Source organism: Peromyscus leucopus, chromosome 22 (genome assembly GCF_004664715.2).
Source record: "Peromyscus leucopus breed LL Stock chromosome 22, UCI_PerLeu_2.1, whole genome shotgun sequence".
Taxonomy (NCBI): Eukaryota; Metazoa; Chordata; class Mammalia; order Rodentia; family Cricetidae; genus Peromyscus; species Peromyscus leucopus.
This window is the reverse complement of record NC_051081.1, coordinates 2000685-2018355: the sequence shown is the minus strand read 5'-3', so window position 1 is coordinate 2018355 and position 17671 is coordinate 2000685. Positions and strand designations below refer to the sequence as shown.

The window sequence follows — 17671 nt, the reverse complement described above, 5'->3', positions numbered from 1 at the left end:
CCAAAGACCCGAGTTCGAACCCCCAGAATCCACCCAGGAGCCAGCACGGTGGTGGCGCCTGCCGTGAGGTGGGAGCTAGCAGGGCGGCCCAGCCCAGCAGTGAGCCCCAGGTTCCGTGAGGGACCCCGGCCTCACCCAGGGTGGGAAGCTACCCGGGAAGACGCCCAGCCCCCGGTGACATCACCACAATAGATGAGGGCGGAGAACTGGACCCTTCTCTGGCTCCCGAGCAGTAGGGTGACAGCCGGGCTGTTCTCAGGGGTCCTGGGTTCGGGATGCGGGTCCCACGGCGGCACATTGCAGGCTGAGTTCTCTCTGCAGCTCCCTGGCACGTGTCCTTTTGCACAGCTGCGTAGTACTCCACCCTGGGGCACAGCAGGGCTTGAACCAGGTGCTGGGAGTGGGAGCCAGAGTCTCACGAATGTGAAGCCCGGCTCTGCCGCCATTTGGTGCCCACGGAAACTTTTGTATCCGCGAACAGCACCGGGAGAACTCTGCCGTCCACGCGGGCCAGAGCGCGGTCTCCAGGCGAATCCGGGGCGGGAAGAGGGCGCCCAGGCCGCGCGGCTTCGCTTGCTGTCATGGAGACACCTCCCGTGGGGGACGTGTGTCTGTAAGCTGTGCTCCGTATGGTGGTCGCCTCATAACACCAAGAGATTGGCCGGCCCTCCCTCAGCACCGCTCACTCCAGGGTGCTGTGCTCAGTCCTCCCATGCCCAGCACTTCAGTGCTGACTTGCACCAGGTCAGGGGTGTGGCTAACGCTCGGAACCAGGTCTCAGCCAGGGTGACCGTCAGCAGCGCGGCGCGTCGGTGGTCACCAGATCAGCTCGGGCTCGGGGTCCATCTGGGAACAGGGCTCAGTACAGGACAGAGACTTGGGGAGTCGGTGAAAAGGGCCCAGGGCGGGACCTGGGCCTCGCGTGGGTCCCAGGTCAGAGGGAGGGCTGCACTCAGGTGTGATGATCGGGGCTCAGCCTGAGGTGACCCCGGGATCGGGGCTCAGCGCGGGGAAGGAGCGAGGCCGGGATCGGGGCTCAGCGCGGGGAAGGAGCGAGGCCGGGATCGGGGCTCAGCGCGGGGAAGGAGCGAGGCCGGGATCGGGGCTCAGCGCGGGGAAGGACCGAGGCCGGGGGATCGGGGCTCAGCGCGGGGAAGGAGCGAGGCCGGGATCGGGGCTCAGCGCGGGGAAGGACCGAGGCCGGGGGATCGGGGCTCAGCGCGGGGAAGGACCGAGGCCGGGGGATCGGGGCTCAGCGCGGGGAAGGACCGAGGCCGGGATCGGGGCTCAGCGCGGGGAAGGACCGAGGCCGGGATCGGGGCTCAGCGCGGGGAAGGCTCCGCTCCTGGTCCGGCTCAGCCCTTGTGATTGACACCTGTGATTGACACCCAGGCTGGGTCCCGCCCCTCCGCAGTCGTCGGCCCCGGCCCCACCCAAGTGGCCCCCGGCGTTGGTGACCCGGGGCGAGGGGTGCCCGAAGCGAGGTCCCCGCCCCGCCCTGCCCGGGAACCCCGAGGACACCCGACCCCCACCCCCTTCACAGCCACCCCGCGCCCCTGCCGGAGACCCCGTTCCCCCGCCCCTCCCCATTTCGGGACGCGGCCGCCCCCTGCCCGGGTCCCCGATTTAAACAACCGGATGCGCACAGCCTCCCGCCGGCCTCGCTTTTTCCTGCACATTGATTAGGCGCCTACTGTGTTTGGATGACATTTATTAAGCACTTGGTGTGTGTGAAGGGTGACAGACGTTTATTTAGCGTCCCTGGTACAGGAAACAAAATGTCGTCAAGCTCCTGGTGTGTGGGGATGACTATTTTTACCCCGATGGGTGACATTAATTAAACACCTACTCTGTATGGGTGGCACAATTCATTATTATTATTATTATTATATAATTTTATTTATTTATTTTTTAACACAGGGGCTCTCTAATATGTAGCCCTGGCTGGCCTGGAACTCGCAGAGATCCGCCTGCCTCTGCCTCCCGAGTGCTGGGCTTAAAGGCCTGCGCTGTTACTCATTTCTTGAGCACCTCTGTGTACACACATCAAACACTGATTAAGCACCTGCTGTGTGTGTACGGTCACTGAACATTAAGCACCAGTGAGTGACTCAGGGGATAAGGGTGACTGTGGCCAAGCCCTGGCAACGAGTTCGGTTCTGGGGCCCACATGGTGGCAGGAGAGAACCCACTCCTGTAAATTGCCCTCTGACCTCTGCCCGTGGTGTGACACATGCACACCCTACACACCATAAATAAATAAACACAACAAGACTTTTTAAAAAACATTATGAAGCCCCTTCTGGGCCTGGGTGGCCCTCCCTCGGTGGGTTTGGGTGACATCACCCCGGCTGCATACAAGTGAAAACACTTTAAGATGCACCTTCTGTGTGTGGGCGGCAAACATTTATTAAGCGCCTGCTGCATGTAAGCACGCTGGGAACAGCTGGTTCTTGGGACTGGGCAGGTGCCAGGCGGTGCCCATTGTCCTCGGGACGGGGGAAGGGGGACACTGGGCAGGGGTGAGAGCGCGGGAGGGCTCCTCCCGGCCCCCCTCAACCGCCGCTCAGGGTGCCCCTCCCTGCCCCGGCCTCGCCCCCACCCACAGGGGGCACCTTGAGCATAACAGGAAATTTCAAACAACAGGAAACCCAGGCCGGGCTGCGACTCCACCCTGCTGGGGGCCTCCGTCAGTCTGTCCCCGCGGGAGGCCATGAACATCAGCACCTGGTCCTGTCACCGGCTGGCGGCCAGCGGTCACAGCCACCTCATTGTCCTGCACTACAACCACAGCGGGCGGCTGGCCGGCCGCGGGGGCCCCGAGGACGGCGGCGGGCTGGGGACGCTGCGGGGGCCGTCGGTGGCGGCCGGCTGCCTGGTGGTGCTGGAGAACGCGGTGGTGCTGGCCGCCATCGCCACCCGCATGCGGTCGCGCCGCTGGGTCTACTACTGCCTGCTGAACATCACGCTGAGCGACCTGCTCACCGGCCTGGCCTACCTGGTCAACGTGCTGCTGTCGGGGGCGCGCACCTTCCAGCTGGCCCCCGCGCACTGGTTCCTGCGGGAGGGCTTGCTCTTCATGGCCCTGGCCGCGTCCACCTTCAGCCTGCTCTTCACGGCCGGCGAGCGCTTCGCCACCATGGTGCGGGTGGCCGAGAGCGGGGCCACCAAGACCAGCCGCGTGTATGGCTGCATCGGGCTGTGCTGGCTGCTGGCGGCCACGCTGGGGCTGCTGCCCCTCCTGGGCTGGAACTGCGTGTGCGCCTTCCCGCGGTGCTCCAGCCTGCTGCCCCTCTACTCCAAGGGCTACGTGCTCTTCTGCGTGGTGGTCTTCGCCCTCATCCTGGTGGCCATCCTGGGCCTCTATGGGGCCATCTTTAGGGTGGTCCGGGCCAACGGGCAGAAGTCCCCGCGTCCCCCGGCCCGCCGCAAGGCCCGCCGGCTGCTCAACACTGTGCTGATGATTTTGGTGGCCTTTGTGGTGTGCTGGGGCCCCCTGTTTGGCCTGCTCCTGGCCGACATCTTTGGTTCCAACGTCTGGGCCCAGGAGTACCTCCGTGGCATGGACTGGATCCTGGCCCTGGCCGTGCTCAATTCTGCCATCAACCCCCTCATCTACTCCTTCCGCAGCCGCGAGGTGCAGCGCGCAGTGCTGGCCTTCCTCTGCTGCGGCTGTCTTCGGTTAGGCCTGCGGGGTCCTGGTGACTGCCTGACCCGGATCACCGAGGCCCACTCCGGTGCGTCCACCACCGACAGCTCGCTAAGGACAAGAGACAGTTTTCGGGCTTCCCGATCGCTCAGCTTCAAGATGCGAGAGCCGCTGTCCAGCATTTCCAGTGTCCGGAGCGTCTAGAGCTTGGACGGTCCAGCTGCCAGGGTGAACCCTCGACAGACCCTCCCGGGAGAGGTGAGAAGGGACTGGACACACGATCCTGGCCACGCCAGCAGGTCCCAGGGGCTGTTCACGGAGCCTCCCCACGCTGAATGTCTGGCAGAGCAGAGAGTGGCCAGAAGCAGATCCTGAGGGTCTGGGCCTCACCTTCACCAGGACGTGAAGGGGACACACCATGCCTGAGTTCACCAACTGGGGTTCACGTGTGTGCGTGTGTGTGTCAGGGAGGGCGTGGGGGGGGGCTGCTGTCACACTGTGCACACAGTGCTCTGGGAACATGCTGAGATGGAGGGCGCCCGCCCCATCGTCTGAAGGCAGCCACCTTGCTGAGATGTTGCAAGAAGGAGTGGAGCTGGGGAACACACCAGTCAATCATCCCTCTCCTCGGTGACTTCCCCACTGGGACGGGCAGCCCGCCCCCATGACCTCCTGTCTCTAGTTCAGCTTCTCTGTCTCTGTGGGGAGAACGGACCCACCCACCCCAGGTCTGGGGCAATATCTTGACCTGGTCCTGTAACCCTGTCGACTCACCCTTCCGTTTCTGAACCATGGTGATGTGCTGTGACAGGGGACCGTGGACCTCACTGTTCAGTAGTGCAGCTGCGAGCCGTGCAGGGCTGTGTAAGATCATTAAAATGAAGGAAACCGATACTTTCAGTTTCTCAGTGTATCGTAACCGAGTCCCACCGACAGTGAGTGTAAGGATGGCAGTGATGGTCACTCAGTTCTGGGTAGGAGAAGTCCAATGTTCTGGGCACACGTCTGTTGACTTTTCTACACTTTGCTCTCCAATGGGTTGTGGCCTTGGTGCTTAGCATAAGGCCTGGTATACACTTGGCATCCATTTGTTGCAGACTAATCACTCTCCGGGACGAGGCCAGTAGTCTGAATCGTAGAATCTGCTTTCTCACCTAAGGCCATCAGAGAATGCATCATCCCCAAATTCTCCACAAGCTTGGAGCATCCTTCTAAAGCTTATTAAGCACCTACTGCATGCCTTACTCAAAGCTCACACCAGTTCTCATATTGAATTCTTATCTGTGTCTGGTGGTGGGTGGGTGGCAGGCAGTGTTTGGTCATTTATTTCTTATTTATTGTATTCCTAGAGGTGTGAGTGACATATAACTTTAATTCACACCTTAAATTGCCCTAACCGAAGTCCCTGGGACTGGTCAAATCCATAGCAATATTGGGTGCTCCGAAATTAAATTTGAATTTGCAATAGGCAAACCAAAAATTTTAGGTTAAATATGCCCCAAATATGAACAGGGATAATGAAGACCTTCCTACCGTCACTCGAGTTCCACTATTGTCACATCAGTCTCCCCACTGCTGCTAAAGCCAATTCCTGCCTTGCCTAACCTTACCACCTGCTCCGAATTCTATTTTTTAGCCATCTTCTCGTTCATTCACTTCAGAATCCTGTAGATACCCACTGGATGCCACGTCTTGTGGTCGGGGCTCTAGGCACCTTCAAGACAAAGATCTGATTCCTCATTAGGTTTCATATCTGCTTTTTTGCGCGTTTTAACCTCCCCCCCACCTTTCAGAAACTACAGAACGACTCCAGTTCCCATCATCCTTTGTGCTTGCCCCACAGGACTACAATTCCCAGGAGAACCAAGGCATCAGCCGGGCACTTTCTCATGCCCGCTCTGCCTCCATCCGGGTCGCAAGGTCACGTCCTGTACTTTCGGTCTTTGATCTCCCTAACAACGCCAAACACACGGCTTAAGCAAGCTTTACTGAAAAGATTTTTAATAGTTTTTTTTAAATTATCGGTGTTTTGCGACTTGGAGTTTATGAGTTCAGTAGCGGTAGACCGTCCGCCGCCATAGCTTCGTTTTGGGAGCGCCACAAGTGGGACTACAACTCCCAAGGTGCTCCGCGCTCGATGACTACGAGTCTTAGTGTGCCTACAACTCCCAGGATTGCCCCGCGGGCGGAGGCCAGCTATAGCGGGGCTTACTCACAAGAAAGACTACATTTCCCAGCAGGCCGCGCGGCTCCCAGAGCCGTCCGCAGCGCTGCCCGAAGGACCCTTGGGTAGGCGCGGGCTGTCCGTGGCTCTGCCCGAAGGACCTCATCGGCCGCCCATGCCGAGCTGAGTCCGCGAAGTCCCGGCCGCTTGCCGTCGCCGTCCGCCGCCGTCTCTGCCGCCTCTGCGGCCTGCCGCCCGCCGGGATGCTGGAGGAAGCGGGCGAGGTGCTGGAGAACGTGCTGAAGGCGTCCTGCCTGCCGCTCGGCTTCATCGTCTTCCTGCCCGCCGTGCTGCTGCTCGTGGCGCCGCCGCTGCCCGCTGCCGACGCCGCGCACGAGTTCACCGTGTACCGCATGCAGCAGTACGACCTGCAGGGCCAGCCGTACGGTGCGCGACCCCGATCCCGTCCCCTGTCGCCGCACGGGTCCCCCGTCCCCGCGATCCCCACACCGTCCTGCCGAGGACCCCCGACTGTTGCCTCATCTCCCCACTGACACTGACCCCCGTCCTGGCTGTCCCACGTCTCCCTGTCCCCTCGGGCTCCCTGCTGTCACACCGACGCTTGTCACCCGGATTCCCGCCTCTCTTTGATCCCCCGTCACCCTGACCCCCTCTCTGTCACTGGTTACTCCCGACCTGTCCCAGGCCTGCTGTCCTGGGGTCCCCCGGTGCCTTGGTTCCCACAGCACCACCCCTCCGCCCCTTTGCTCTGCTCCCTGCCCCTCGCCAGGGTTCCCCGGGGTCTCTGTCCTCATGCCTGGGTCTTGAGCCTCCTAAAGCCTCCCTCTTCCTGGCCTTCCAGAACCTCTGGTATTTAGTTTGCGCGTGGGGCGGGAGGGGGTGAGGGGGGCTGTGGAGCGAGTGTGCCAGCCTGGGTCTGCACACCCCCACCCTCTCTGTGCGGACCCCACGGGCCCTTGTGCCCAGAATTACGTTATTTTTATTTTTCTTTAAAGGAACAACATTGCCATGTTGGGGGCCATATTGGCCGCCCCTGCTTGGGGACCCTGGAGTGGGATGGAGGCCGGGTGGCTACCCAATGCCTCGCAGGGCCAAGGACAGTGCTCTGAACAAGTGCCCTGGCACCCAGGGCACCGTAGGATGAGCGTCGTCCCAGGCTGGGTCCACAGGGCCAGGAGCGGGTGGTCAGGTGTCCCCAGTGTTCTGGTTCTTTGTGGCCTAGTATCTTCTGAAGCGTCATCCACAGTGGGTTACCACCAAGTGGCCGGGGACACACCCGAGGTGCCACATGGAGCCAGCGGCTACCAAGCTGGGCCGCTTAGCTCTTGAGCTCCTAGAGTTGTGCCAGAGCTTTCCATGGTCCAGAGGGTAGTTCCTAGACCACTGACGCCCATGCCCAGCTCACACACCCGTGGCCCGCATCCGCCCCTTGGATGGGCTGGTGTGTGAGCTCCTGTTCTCAGTGGACCACACGCGTGACATGCAACCTCTCCCATCCCTGGCTGGATATGAACTATGGGGCTCCTGCACCCCTGGAGACCATGATGGACCAGCCAGCCAGAGCAGGTCTTGAGAAACCCTGGGCATAAGTCCCTTGGGGTCCCCTCTGCCCCAAGCTGCTACCCAGCCTCACTGCAGCGCCCCTTGCCCAACTTCCCCTGGGCCTTGTTGGGAAATAAAGGGCACTGGGGGGAAGGGAGGCTGGTAGTGGGGTGTGGCCGAGGACACCGTCCCTCCCTCTGTGGACTCTGGCCTCCTTAGGACCCACCTTCTTGTCATCATGGCACTTGGGACAGGACTTCAGCATCTTGTCGGCCTGGTGGCCCTGAGGTCCGCCTTCCCCTCACAAGCCTGGAGCCAGCTGATGAGGCTTGGCGTCCCCTGCGCTTGTGGATAAAGTTTTATTGACACTTGGTCACTGACACCAGCGAGCAGAGCAGCCAGCCACGGGGAGAAGCCTGCTCAGTGCACCTGGCCTGCCTTCACGGCATCCCTGCCCTACGGATGTCTGCAGAGGGGAACTGCATGGGTGGGCTGTGACCCTGGTTGGCCACAGGCCCGGTCACAGGCCTGGCCGCCCTCCTAGGGGAACATGGTGGTTTGGGGGAGTCCTGGGGGCTGGTGCCTGGGCAGCACTGCCCACTGGGGCTCCATGTCACATCCCCACCCCAGGAGCAGAGCCAGGTGCACAGTGCTGCCCTGCCATAGCTGTGGCTTTCTGGGGGACGTTGTAGGGACCCGGAGGAAGAGCTGGCGTCTGAGCCACCCTCAGAGGCCAAGAACAGGAGGGAGGAGTGCTTCTCGATGTAGGATTCCCACAGGTGTGGGGCGACACCTGGAAGGAGCTGGGTGTCCATGGGACACCTGGCCTGTGCTGGCTTCCAGGACAGTTGTCCCTGGCAGGCCCTCCCCTGCCCCGCCCCCGACTGCATTCCTGGAAAGTCAGAGCAGGGTCTCAGCGGGTCCTGGGCCTGAGGCTCCCTGTGGGTTCAGGTTACGGCCATTTCTAAGCTTTCTCAGCCTGTGAGCATCAGGGACCCATCCAGCTGCTGTCCTGGGGTGCAGTTCACCCCATGTGGCTGGGCAGTGGTCACACAGGAACTATCCCAAACCCAGCCCCTGCATGCCCTTGACACTTGGGTCGGAAGGTTTCATGGTAGTTTGGGTGTCAGTGTCCAGGTGACAACCTGGACACCCACCAGGATCAAGTCCCCTCCACACTGAGCTGTGACCCTCAGTCTGTATAGTCATCCACTGCCCCCTCCTGGCCATGCGTGTCTAGGGGTGCTGCCTGCCATCACCCTTGGGGGAACTGAGCGTTTATGAAGCACCACTATATCCTGTGCCACCGTTCTGGCCGTGAGTGTGTTACGGGACGCAGGGGGCTGGGTTCCCAGAGGGAGCTGCCCACTGTGGCCTGAGGTCCATGGTGGTTCACCGCTGTCCTCTGGCCCGTGCAGACCCCTAAGGGCCCAGCTGGCCCTCACGGCCGTGTGGCAGGTGTCCCGTGCCTGTCTCGCGAGAGCCTCTCCCCATGGCATGTGTGCTGGCGTGGAGGCCCCAGGCAGTGTCCGTACGCTGGGAGGCCGGCAGCTGTGACAGGTGCGGACCCTGACCCTGGGTTGTGATGCTGTGACCCTGTGTCCACACAGGCACACGGAATGCAGTGCTCAACACGGAGGCGCGCACAGTGGACGCCGACGTGCTGAGCCGCCGCTGCGTGCTTATGCGGCTTCTGGACTTCTCCTATGAGCACTACCAGAAGGCCTTGCGACAGTCGGCGGGCGCTGTGGTCATCATCCTGCCCCGGGCCATGGCCGCCGTGCCCCAGGACGTTGTCCGGGTGAGCCGCGCCTCCGTCCCCGCCCCCGCCCCTCAGGTGGCCTCTGCTGTGTGTCCTTGGGCCACTGGCTTTCCCTTTCTGAGTCTTGACGGTGGTGACTCGTCCCTGAGGACACTGGGCTGTGTCCTCTGCCGTTCGGGAAGGGAGCTGAGACGGGGAGCCACTCCTGGGGTGGCCGCGGTCCCCTGAATGCATGTGCTCCCCACAGCAATTCATGGAGATCGAGCCTGAGATGCTGGCCATGGAGACCGTGGTCCCCGTGTACTTTGCTGTGGAGGACGAGGCCCTGCTGTCCATCTACGAGCAGACCCAGGCCGCCTCCGCCTCCCAGGGCTCCGCCTCTGCTGCTGAAGGTGAGCTAGGCTGCCGGAGGGTGCGGCGTGAGCCCGGGTCCACGGCTGGGGCTGTCCTGGGCCCCTGTTTGCGGTCTCCACCCCGCTGTGACCCCGGGTCCATGGCTGGGGCTGTCCTGGGCCCCTGTTTGCGGTCTCCACCTCGCTGTGACCCCGGGTCCATGGCTGGGGCTGTCCTGGGCCCCTGTTTGCGGTCTCCACCCCACTGTGACCCCGGGTCCATGGCTGGCTGGGGCTGTCCTGGGCCCCTGTTTGCGGTCTCCACCCCGCTGTGACCCTGGCCGCAGACCCAGATGACCCCCCCCCCTTGTGTCCTCAGTGCTGCTGCACACAGCCACGGCCAACGGTTTCCAGATGGTGACCAGCGGAGCCCAGAGCCAGGCGGTGAGCGACTGGCTGATCACCAGCGTGGAGGTGAGTGCCCGCCATGCTGCCCCTCAGCCTGCCCCGGGGCCTTTGCACGGCCTGCACCCTGATCCCTGAGCTCCAGTCATGCCTCTGCTGCATGCAGGAGGTGTGGTGGTGACCCAGGAACTTCCCTTCAGGCCGGGGCTGTGGCCCAGTGGGGGGCGCTTGCCCAGCATCACATACCCCAGGCCTGGTAGCACACACCTGGGAGGCTGAGGCAGGAGGATCAGGAGCGCAGGGCCATCCTCTGCTGCATAGTGAGTCTAAGGCTGGCCTGGGATACAGGAGACCCTGTTTTAATACAAGAAAAAGAAAACCCCACGCCTGGAGTTCTGTGGTCGGGTGCTCAGAGCTGCAGGATGAGTGGGGCCGGGCTGGTGGGGCTGGCGGGGCGGCGGGGCTGGCGGGGCGGCCGGGCTGGGCTGGAGTGCAGGCCGCAGGAAGGATCTGCAGCATTCTGACAACTGACGTGATCAGATGAACAGCCTGTGGCTCTGACAGGCGTGTGGAGGACCGGGGGACTTGGGCAGGCGCAGCCTCCCTGTGCACCCCATCCTGGGCCAGGCAGTTTGTGCCTTTGTCCGTTGGGGGCCACCACCCTGTGGGAGGGGGCTGAGGGGGCCGTCAAACTGCAGGGGCTCACAGCACACCAGGTGACCTTTGGGAACCACAACCAGGCTGTCTTGGGCATCTGGATTCACCGATCCATCTCTGTCTCTCCACAGGGGCGGCTGACAGGCCTGGGGGGTGAGGATCTCCCCACCATTGTCATCGTGGCTCACTATGATGCCTTTGGGGTGGCCCCGGTAAGTACCTGGTGTGCAGGGCCAGGAAGGGATGGGGACGCCTCACAGGCGCAGCAGGGCAGTGGCTGCCGGCTGCTCCAGACACTACCGTGTGGGGTGATGCAGGGTGGGACCCGGAACGCCCATCCCCTGGTGAGCACAGCAATCTTACAGAAGGAAACATCAGGGCTTGCTCTCTCGAAGCTCTGGCTGTCCGGGAACTAAGAGAAATCCCCCTGCCTCAGCCTCCTGAGAGCTGGGGTTAAAGGTGTGGCCACCACGCTCGGCCCAGCGGGTTTTCATGTCTCCCTTCTGCCTGCTGTGCCCGGCGCGTGGCGTGGCCCCGAGTGGGCGGGCCTGGCCTGCACGGGGCGTGGCTGACGCGCCCCCTGCCCGCAGTGGCTGTCTCTGGGCGCGGACTCGAACGGCAGCGGGATCTCGGTGCTGCTGGAGCTGGCTCGTCTCTTCTCACGCCTCTACACCTACAAGCGCACACACGCAGCGTGAGTACCTCCGTGGGGGGCGGTCCTCAGGCCACCCCACTGTCCATCCCACACCCGGATGTTGATGGTCCCTGGGAGGGAGGGGCCCATCCAGAAGCGGCTGCGGCCAGCCTCTTTCCTCAGCTCCGGGGGCCCCGATCTCCACCCACTCCGTGCCCACAGCTGGACAGTCACAGGGTTAGCTACAGATCTGGTCCTGTGAGAGTGTTCTGACATATGTCAGCTGGGGCACACCGGGTGGCCCTGGGCCGCCAGTCTGCCGCCCTGAGAGGTGGCAGCCAGTACGCCGGTTCTCGGCCTCCTCTTGGTCCCAGAGTGGCCGCAGGGCAGGAGTCGATAGGAGGGGTTGAGGGGAGCGCCCTTCTTTAAAGCCACGGGGCAGCTTAGTTCTTGCCCAGCCCAGCTGTCTGCCCCTCACGGCCTGCACCAGCCCTAGTGGCCGTGGCCAGTCAGCATGAGGGGCCAGGGACAACCCGTGTGTCCTCACGGGGCAGCTTGGCTGTGGTTCCAGGTGAGGGTATGGGGTGCCTGTGACATCTGGGCTCCTTCTACCCAAGGTGTGCGTCAGCGGGCCCTTGGCATCTGGGGACGGGGTGCTAATCTAGAGTCCTCTACGTGAGTGTCCTTGGCAGCCCCCCCCCCCGGGCCTCTGCAACATCTGGGGACACAGATGGCTGTCACAGTTGGGGATCCCTGGCCCGTTGGGGGGTGTCAACTGGTGGTAGGTCTGGAGAGATCTGGGGTTTCCGTGCACCCCATCTGGCCGCGTCCCTTGACACCCACACCTGCAGGTACAACCTCCTGTTCTTCGCGTCGGGAGGGGGCAAGTTCAACTACCAGGGCACCAAGCGCTGGCTGGAGGACAGCCTGGACACACAGGTGGGCGGGGCATGGCGGGGCGGGCCTGGGGCTGGTGGGTGGTTCTGTGGGCGGGGCATGACGGGGCGGGCCTGGGGCTGGTGGGTGGTTCTGTGGGCGGGGCATGACGGGGCGGCCATGGACCTGGGTCTGCTGTGAGTGGCCTCGTGCCCCTGACCCACACCTGCCCCGCAGACTCCAGCCTGCTGCAGGATAACGTGGCCTTCGTGCTGTGCCTGGACACCGTGGGCCGAGGCAGCCACCTGCGCCTGCACGTGTCCAAGCCACCTCGGGAGGGCACGCTGCAGCACGCCTTCCTGCGGGAGCTGGAGACGGTAGCCGCGCACCAGTTTCCCGACGTCAGCTTCTCCATGGTGCACAAGAAGATCAACTTGGCCGACGACGTGCTGGCCTGGGAGCATGAGCGCTTCGCCATCCGCAGGCTGCCCGCCTTCACCCTGTCGCACCTGGAGAGCCACCGCGCAGGGCAGCGCAGCAGCATCATGGACGTGCGGTGAGCGGGGCGGGGTCACCACCCACAGCAGCTCCCGTAGGGACACAAGCCACCTTCCAGGTCTTCCCTGGGTACGGGCAGCTCCTAGAACCTTCCATGGGGGCACTTTTTGGTGGAGCTGCCTTGAGAACCGGTGAGGGACACCTAGAATCTTTCATGGAAGGAGAGGGGTGGTGTCATCTTCTGTAATAACCTGTGGGGGTCAGATTCTAGGGCCTTCTCTGGGGCTTCCTTCTGGAACCTTCTGTGGGGGGCACCTCTCAGCTTCTTCCAAGGAGAGAACTTCTGGGCTGGGGCATAAGCCACTGCTAATGACCTTCCTTGAAGGAGAGCAGAGCCATCTTCTGGAACTCTCCCTAGGCTGACCACAGCTGTATGACCATGTGGAGCAGGCTGTGGGAGGGCCAGCAGCTGGTCACACAGAGACCTAGACCCACTCAGGCTGGGTGCTGGGTTGCCCACCCCCACCCTGACGGGCCCTGAGGTGACCATTCCCTGCAGGGCGTCCTGGGCCCTGCAGACGCTGCCCACTCTCCACACCACACTATAGCTCCATCACCACACTGGGCCTTGGCTGTCCTGCGTGGCGTTCATGAGCAGGCACGCTCTTTGGCCTGGCCCTGCAACCAGCTTCCCCCGAGCCTGGGCACTGGGGGCAGTCTTTCCTGTCTGAGGAGCCCATCCCCTGTTCTCAAGGTCCCGGGTGGACTCGAAGACGCTGACCAGGAACACGCGGATCATTGCTGAGGCCCTAACACGGGTCATCTACAACCTGACAGAGAAGGTGAGCATCTGGTCCTGGCCCTGTCTGGGGTGCACAAAGCTCTGCCGGCCGCCTCACACCCTGTCCCTCCCTCTGCAGGGGACGCCCCCAGACATGCCGGTGTTCACGGAGCAGATGGTAAAGTGTGGGTATGGGGTGGGACCACGGGGGCCCCTGTTGTGACCCCTGCAGGATCCCAGCCTGCTTCTGCCCCCAGCAGGTCCAGCAGGAGCAGCTAGACTCCGTCATGGACTGGCTCACCAACCAGCCGCGGGCCGCCCAGCTGCTGGACAAGGACGGGACGTTCCTGAGTACACTGGAGCACTTTCTCAGCCGCTACCTGAAGGACGTGCGGCAGCACCATGTGAAGGCTGACAAGCGGTGAGCGGTGGGCACGTTCCCCGAGTCCAGGGGGGCCACAGGTCAGCAGAGGACCAGGCCAAGCATGGACGCCAGGCCTGGGCTGCATCTTTTTCTGGAAAGACTTCCCAGGCAGCCCAGGCAGCCTCTGATCCCTTCTTAGCTATTTCAAACATATTTTTAAGCTGGGCAGTGGTGGCGCACGCCTTTAATCCCAGCACTTAGAAGGCAGAGACAGGAGGATCTCTGTGAGTTCGAGACCAGCCTGGTCTACATACGAGTTCCAGGACAGCCAGGGCTACACAGGGAAACCTTGTCTCGAAAAACAACAACAACAAAAAAAAAAAAAAAAAAAAAAAACCACAAAAAAAAATATTTTTAGCTTTCTGAATTGAGCTGTAGTCTGGGCAAGCCTCAAACCCATCATGCTCCTGCATCAGCCTCCCAAGGGCTGCCATTCCAGACGAGCTCTCTCAGACGGAGCCTCAGTCGGGGAGGCACTGAGTGGGGCTGTCTCTCGCAGGGACCCCGAGTTTGTCTTCTATGACCAGCTGAAGCAGGTGATGAATGCCTACAGGTGAGTGGTGGGCTGGAGCCGAGGGGCCTCCCTTGCTCTGCGGGGTGACGATTCTGCTCCTTTGACCCCACGGACTGTCCCTCAGGGTCAAGCCAGCCATCTTTGACCTGCTGCTGGCCGTGTGCATCGGGGCCTACCTCGGCATGGCATACACGGCCGTCCAGGTGAGCAGCGGGGCAGGGAGCCTGGGGGCAGGGTGGCTCTGGCGTCCCCACCCCTGACGATTTGTGTCCCCACAGCACTTCCACGTGCTGTACAAGACCGTGCAAAGGCTGCTGCTCAAGGCCAAGGCGCAGTGACCACGGCTGTGCAGTGGCCCAGGAGAGACCGGCCCACGCACCCACGTGGCCAGACTGAACCCGAGGGTTGGATCGGTCACTAGGATGCAGGGATGCCTCTGCCCGTCTGTTTCTGAACTTCCCTGGAGGAGAGCCCGCCTGCCCGCAGACGAGCCCACAGGGACACATTGGTCACCCGGGCCACGTGCACTGAAGGGCCACACGCCATGCTGGCCTCCCCAGTGGCCGGGTGCCAGCAGCCTGTGCCCCCTGCGGCTCTCAGAGGCGTCCACCACCAGGCTGCCTCTCCTGGCGCTGGCCAGCACCGGACTATGGCTCCCTGCTGTCCCAGGCTCCCTTCAGACTGTCGTCACCGTGGCCACCACTGGACCCACTTGGTCCCCCAGCTGGACCTGCCTCACCATCCCCTCCCCTCCTGCAAGTGTCCCCCGCCCTAGTCCAGATGCTGGTGACAGGGCAGGAGGTGGCCCTGGGAGGCAGCCTGCGGCCCTGAGGTCTCCCCCCCCCTCCCCCAGTTTCCCTGCCTGTGATGCATTCTGGGGAGCCAGCCCCTCTGTCACAGTGTGGGATGCAACAGCGAGGCCAGCACGGCCGGCCGTAGGTGCCGCACCAACAGGACAGCCCCGTGGAAGGGAGGGAGGGAGGAAGGGATGTCAGCGCTGGCAGTCGACCTCAGGGACCCCACGGTGAACAGATTCCATAGCAATATGACCCAGGAGGCGTCAGGCTGAGGCCGCTGGGGCAGCCCTGGTGTCCCTCCAGCCCCTGCTGAGGCCTGGCCCGCCCTGACCCTCTGCTCTGCCTCGCAGCGGTGACGGCTGTCATCCCGGCAGCTGCTGTGGGGTGAGGGGCCAGCCTGCCACCCTGGCCCCGGCACCCTCGCCCTCCCCGGACTGCTGGGCTCCAGCCCCTTACTCTTGTCCCGGCAGCTGGTTACGGGTCTGAGGCCAGTGCCACCCCATCACTGAAAAGACGCACAAGGTGCAGGTGCCTCTTCCCTCTGCCTAGACAGGTCTGGGGACGGTGGCTGGGGGTCTGCAGTTGGCGGGTTAGAAAATAAAAGCCATATTGAAGGACCGTGCCTGCGGGTGTCCTGGGGAACGTCTGCTGCTCCTGTTTGCAGGAACCCCGAGGTCCCGCTGGGCCCATGGCCACTGTCCTGGGCTCGTGGGGCATCAGCCCTGCCGTCCACCACAGCCGCTTCCCAGCCTAACTGACTAGGCTGCTTCCCGGCACTGTACAGGTTCTCAGTGGACGAGAGGTTGGGGGCATGAGGAGGGCCGTCACCGCAAAGGCCACCCCTGCCAGGCTCCTCCCACAGGCTCTGCCAGTCACCCAAGTCTCTGTCATGTAATCAGTCAACAAACCTCAGTTCAGCTACTGCTGTGAGGCTGGGACCCTGTCCGCTCAGCTCGGGATGGATGGCTGCTCACTTCTGACTATCGAAGGGGAACAGACCCACCTGGGCCACAGACAGACTGTGGCGTCTCTTCTGCCTGGGTTCAGGCAGAGGGCGTGGTGTGTGCCAAAGCCCTGGGCCAAGCACAGTGAGGCACCTGAATGTTGTTGATCCTGAGCCCAAGGTGAGGGGAGCTATATCCTGACCGTGAAGTCTGGAAGGTCCCTGGGGCGCAGGGCACCTGTGAATCCACAATGAGACCCTGGCTCTGTCAGATCCTGGACTCCAGGGGCCACGGCTTGCAGGTGTCCACGGGTGCTCATGTGTGCTTGCCACAGGAGGGGGTGATGGGGGGGGGGTCACACGATACACCACTCAGGGTGACCAGGAGGACGTCTTTCTCCTCGGTGGATCCCGGGGATCGAACTCAGGTTGTTAGACTTGGCACCCTTAGTCACTGAGTGCTCTCGCCGGCCCTCCAATCTTTTGACTCGGGGGCTCTGAGCCTTGAGCCAGGCTCCTGCCTTGGCCTCCATAACTCTGGGGTTCCATGTGGCTGCCATGCCAGATTTTTACGTGGGTGTTGGGGATCCAAACCCAGGCTCCGGGACCTCTGCTTCCGAGGGAGGGTGTCATTACCACCGCAGCTGGCCTTGTGGCAATCCCGCCGCAGTGAAGGTCTGCACCACCGCACTGGCTACAGTGGCTTGTAGGCTGGGCATGGCAGAGGAAGTAAGATCAGTTCTGGGTCATGCTTGGCCACACAGTGAGTTTGGGGCCAGCCTGGGCTACATGAAACCTTGTTTCAAAACTAAATAGCAACGAAGTTGTAAGTCACTGACCTCCGTGGCATCCACAGGTGCCTGTGCTGGGCCGGGCACGTGGGGGCTGGTGACAGAGTCAGTTCCAGCCCTGACTTGGGTGGCACTTGGACGGACCTCCCCTGAACCCTGGGAGGGAAGAGCAGCAGGAGGGGTGACCCCTCCCACCCCTTCAGTGCTGAGTCCCTGTTGGGGGAGACTGCCCTGGGGGGCCTGTGCCCTTCACAATGGGGGGGCTCCTGGCACAGAGTGGGTGCAGGCCAGGGGCTCAGCTCAGCACCTCTGAGAACGAATCCGCCCTGGATATGGGCAACTGAGGCTGAGGTGAGTTCTAAAACAGCCCACTCACCTGAGCATGTACAAAAGCCCGAACAAGGTGATGGGACGCCCCCTCCCCTGGACCAGCAGCCACGGGTCTCCTGCCCCATAGCTGTGGTGATACCAGCTGCAGGGACCGGGGGTGTCAGTGAGGAGTCCCCAGACAGGTGCTGTTTTAGGCCGACATGGTGCTGGGGTTGAGGGAAGAGCCCCAGCTCCGCAGGCCACCTGCCGCTTCCGCCCACGTGTTTTTGGGACTGAAATGGCTCAAGCCCGTTACCCCAGGGCTGATGCTGAGGCAGGTGGATGCCAGCTGTGGGGCAGTTGGCAGGACCCCGCCTTCGACCCGCATCCCCGGCTCCCGGGAGGCCTGGTCCCCCCTTTCGATGCTTTTTAACGATTCTCGCAGCTCAGAGGCCCGCGGGGACTGCCGGCATCCTCCTCCGGTCTCCATGGAAACAGTCTGAGGACCAGCCTCAGCATCTCCCAGCCTTCCTGCTGCTCGGAGGTAACCCCTGACCCCAGGCCTTGCTCTG

The 17671-nt window shown here is 62.7% G+C and overlaps 2 protein-coding genes across 3 annotated transcripts; both read left to right on the top strand.

Moving 5' to 3' along the window:
* The first annotated feature begins 1955 nt into the window (after window positions 1-1955).
* S1pr4 (sphingosine-1-phosphate receptor 4) lies at window positions 1956-4541 on the top strand. Its single transcript, XM_028862787.2, has one exon. It carries the CDS (start codon window positions 2714-2716, stop codon window positions 3851-3853), a length of 1140 nt encoding a protein of 379 aa, XP_028718620.1. The 5' UTR covers window positions 1956-2713; the 3' UTR covers window positions 3854-4541.
* Window positions 4542-5934: 1393 nt separating this feature from the next.
* Window positions 5935-15678, top strand: Ncln (nicalin). 2 transcript variants are annotated; one of them, XM_028862790.2, is made up of 14 exons: window positions 5935-6260; window positions 8987-9177; window positions 9386-9530; window positions 9850-9944; window positions 10664-10744; window positions 11123-11226; window positions 12018-12109; window positions 12280-12598; window positions 13295-13382; window positions 13461-13499; window positions 13579-13742; window positions 14245-14298; window positions 14384-14462; window positions 14538-15678. In XM_028862790.2, the coding sequence occupies exons 1-14, from the start codon at window positions 6077-6079 to the stop codon at window positions 14595-14597; spliced, it is 1695 nt and encodes a 564-aa protein (XP_028718623.1). In that variant the 5' UTR covers window positions 5935-6076; the 3' UTR covers window positions 14598-15678. The 2 variants fall into 2 exon arrangements, with proteins under 2 accessions (XP_028718623.1, XP_028718624.1); XM_028862791.2 differs by having other exon boundaries at window positions 5936-6260; window positions 13582-13742.
* The last annotated feature ends 1993 nt before the right edge of the window (window positions 15679-17671 follow it).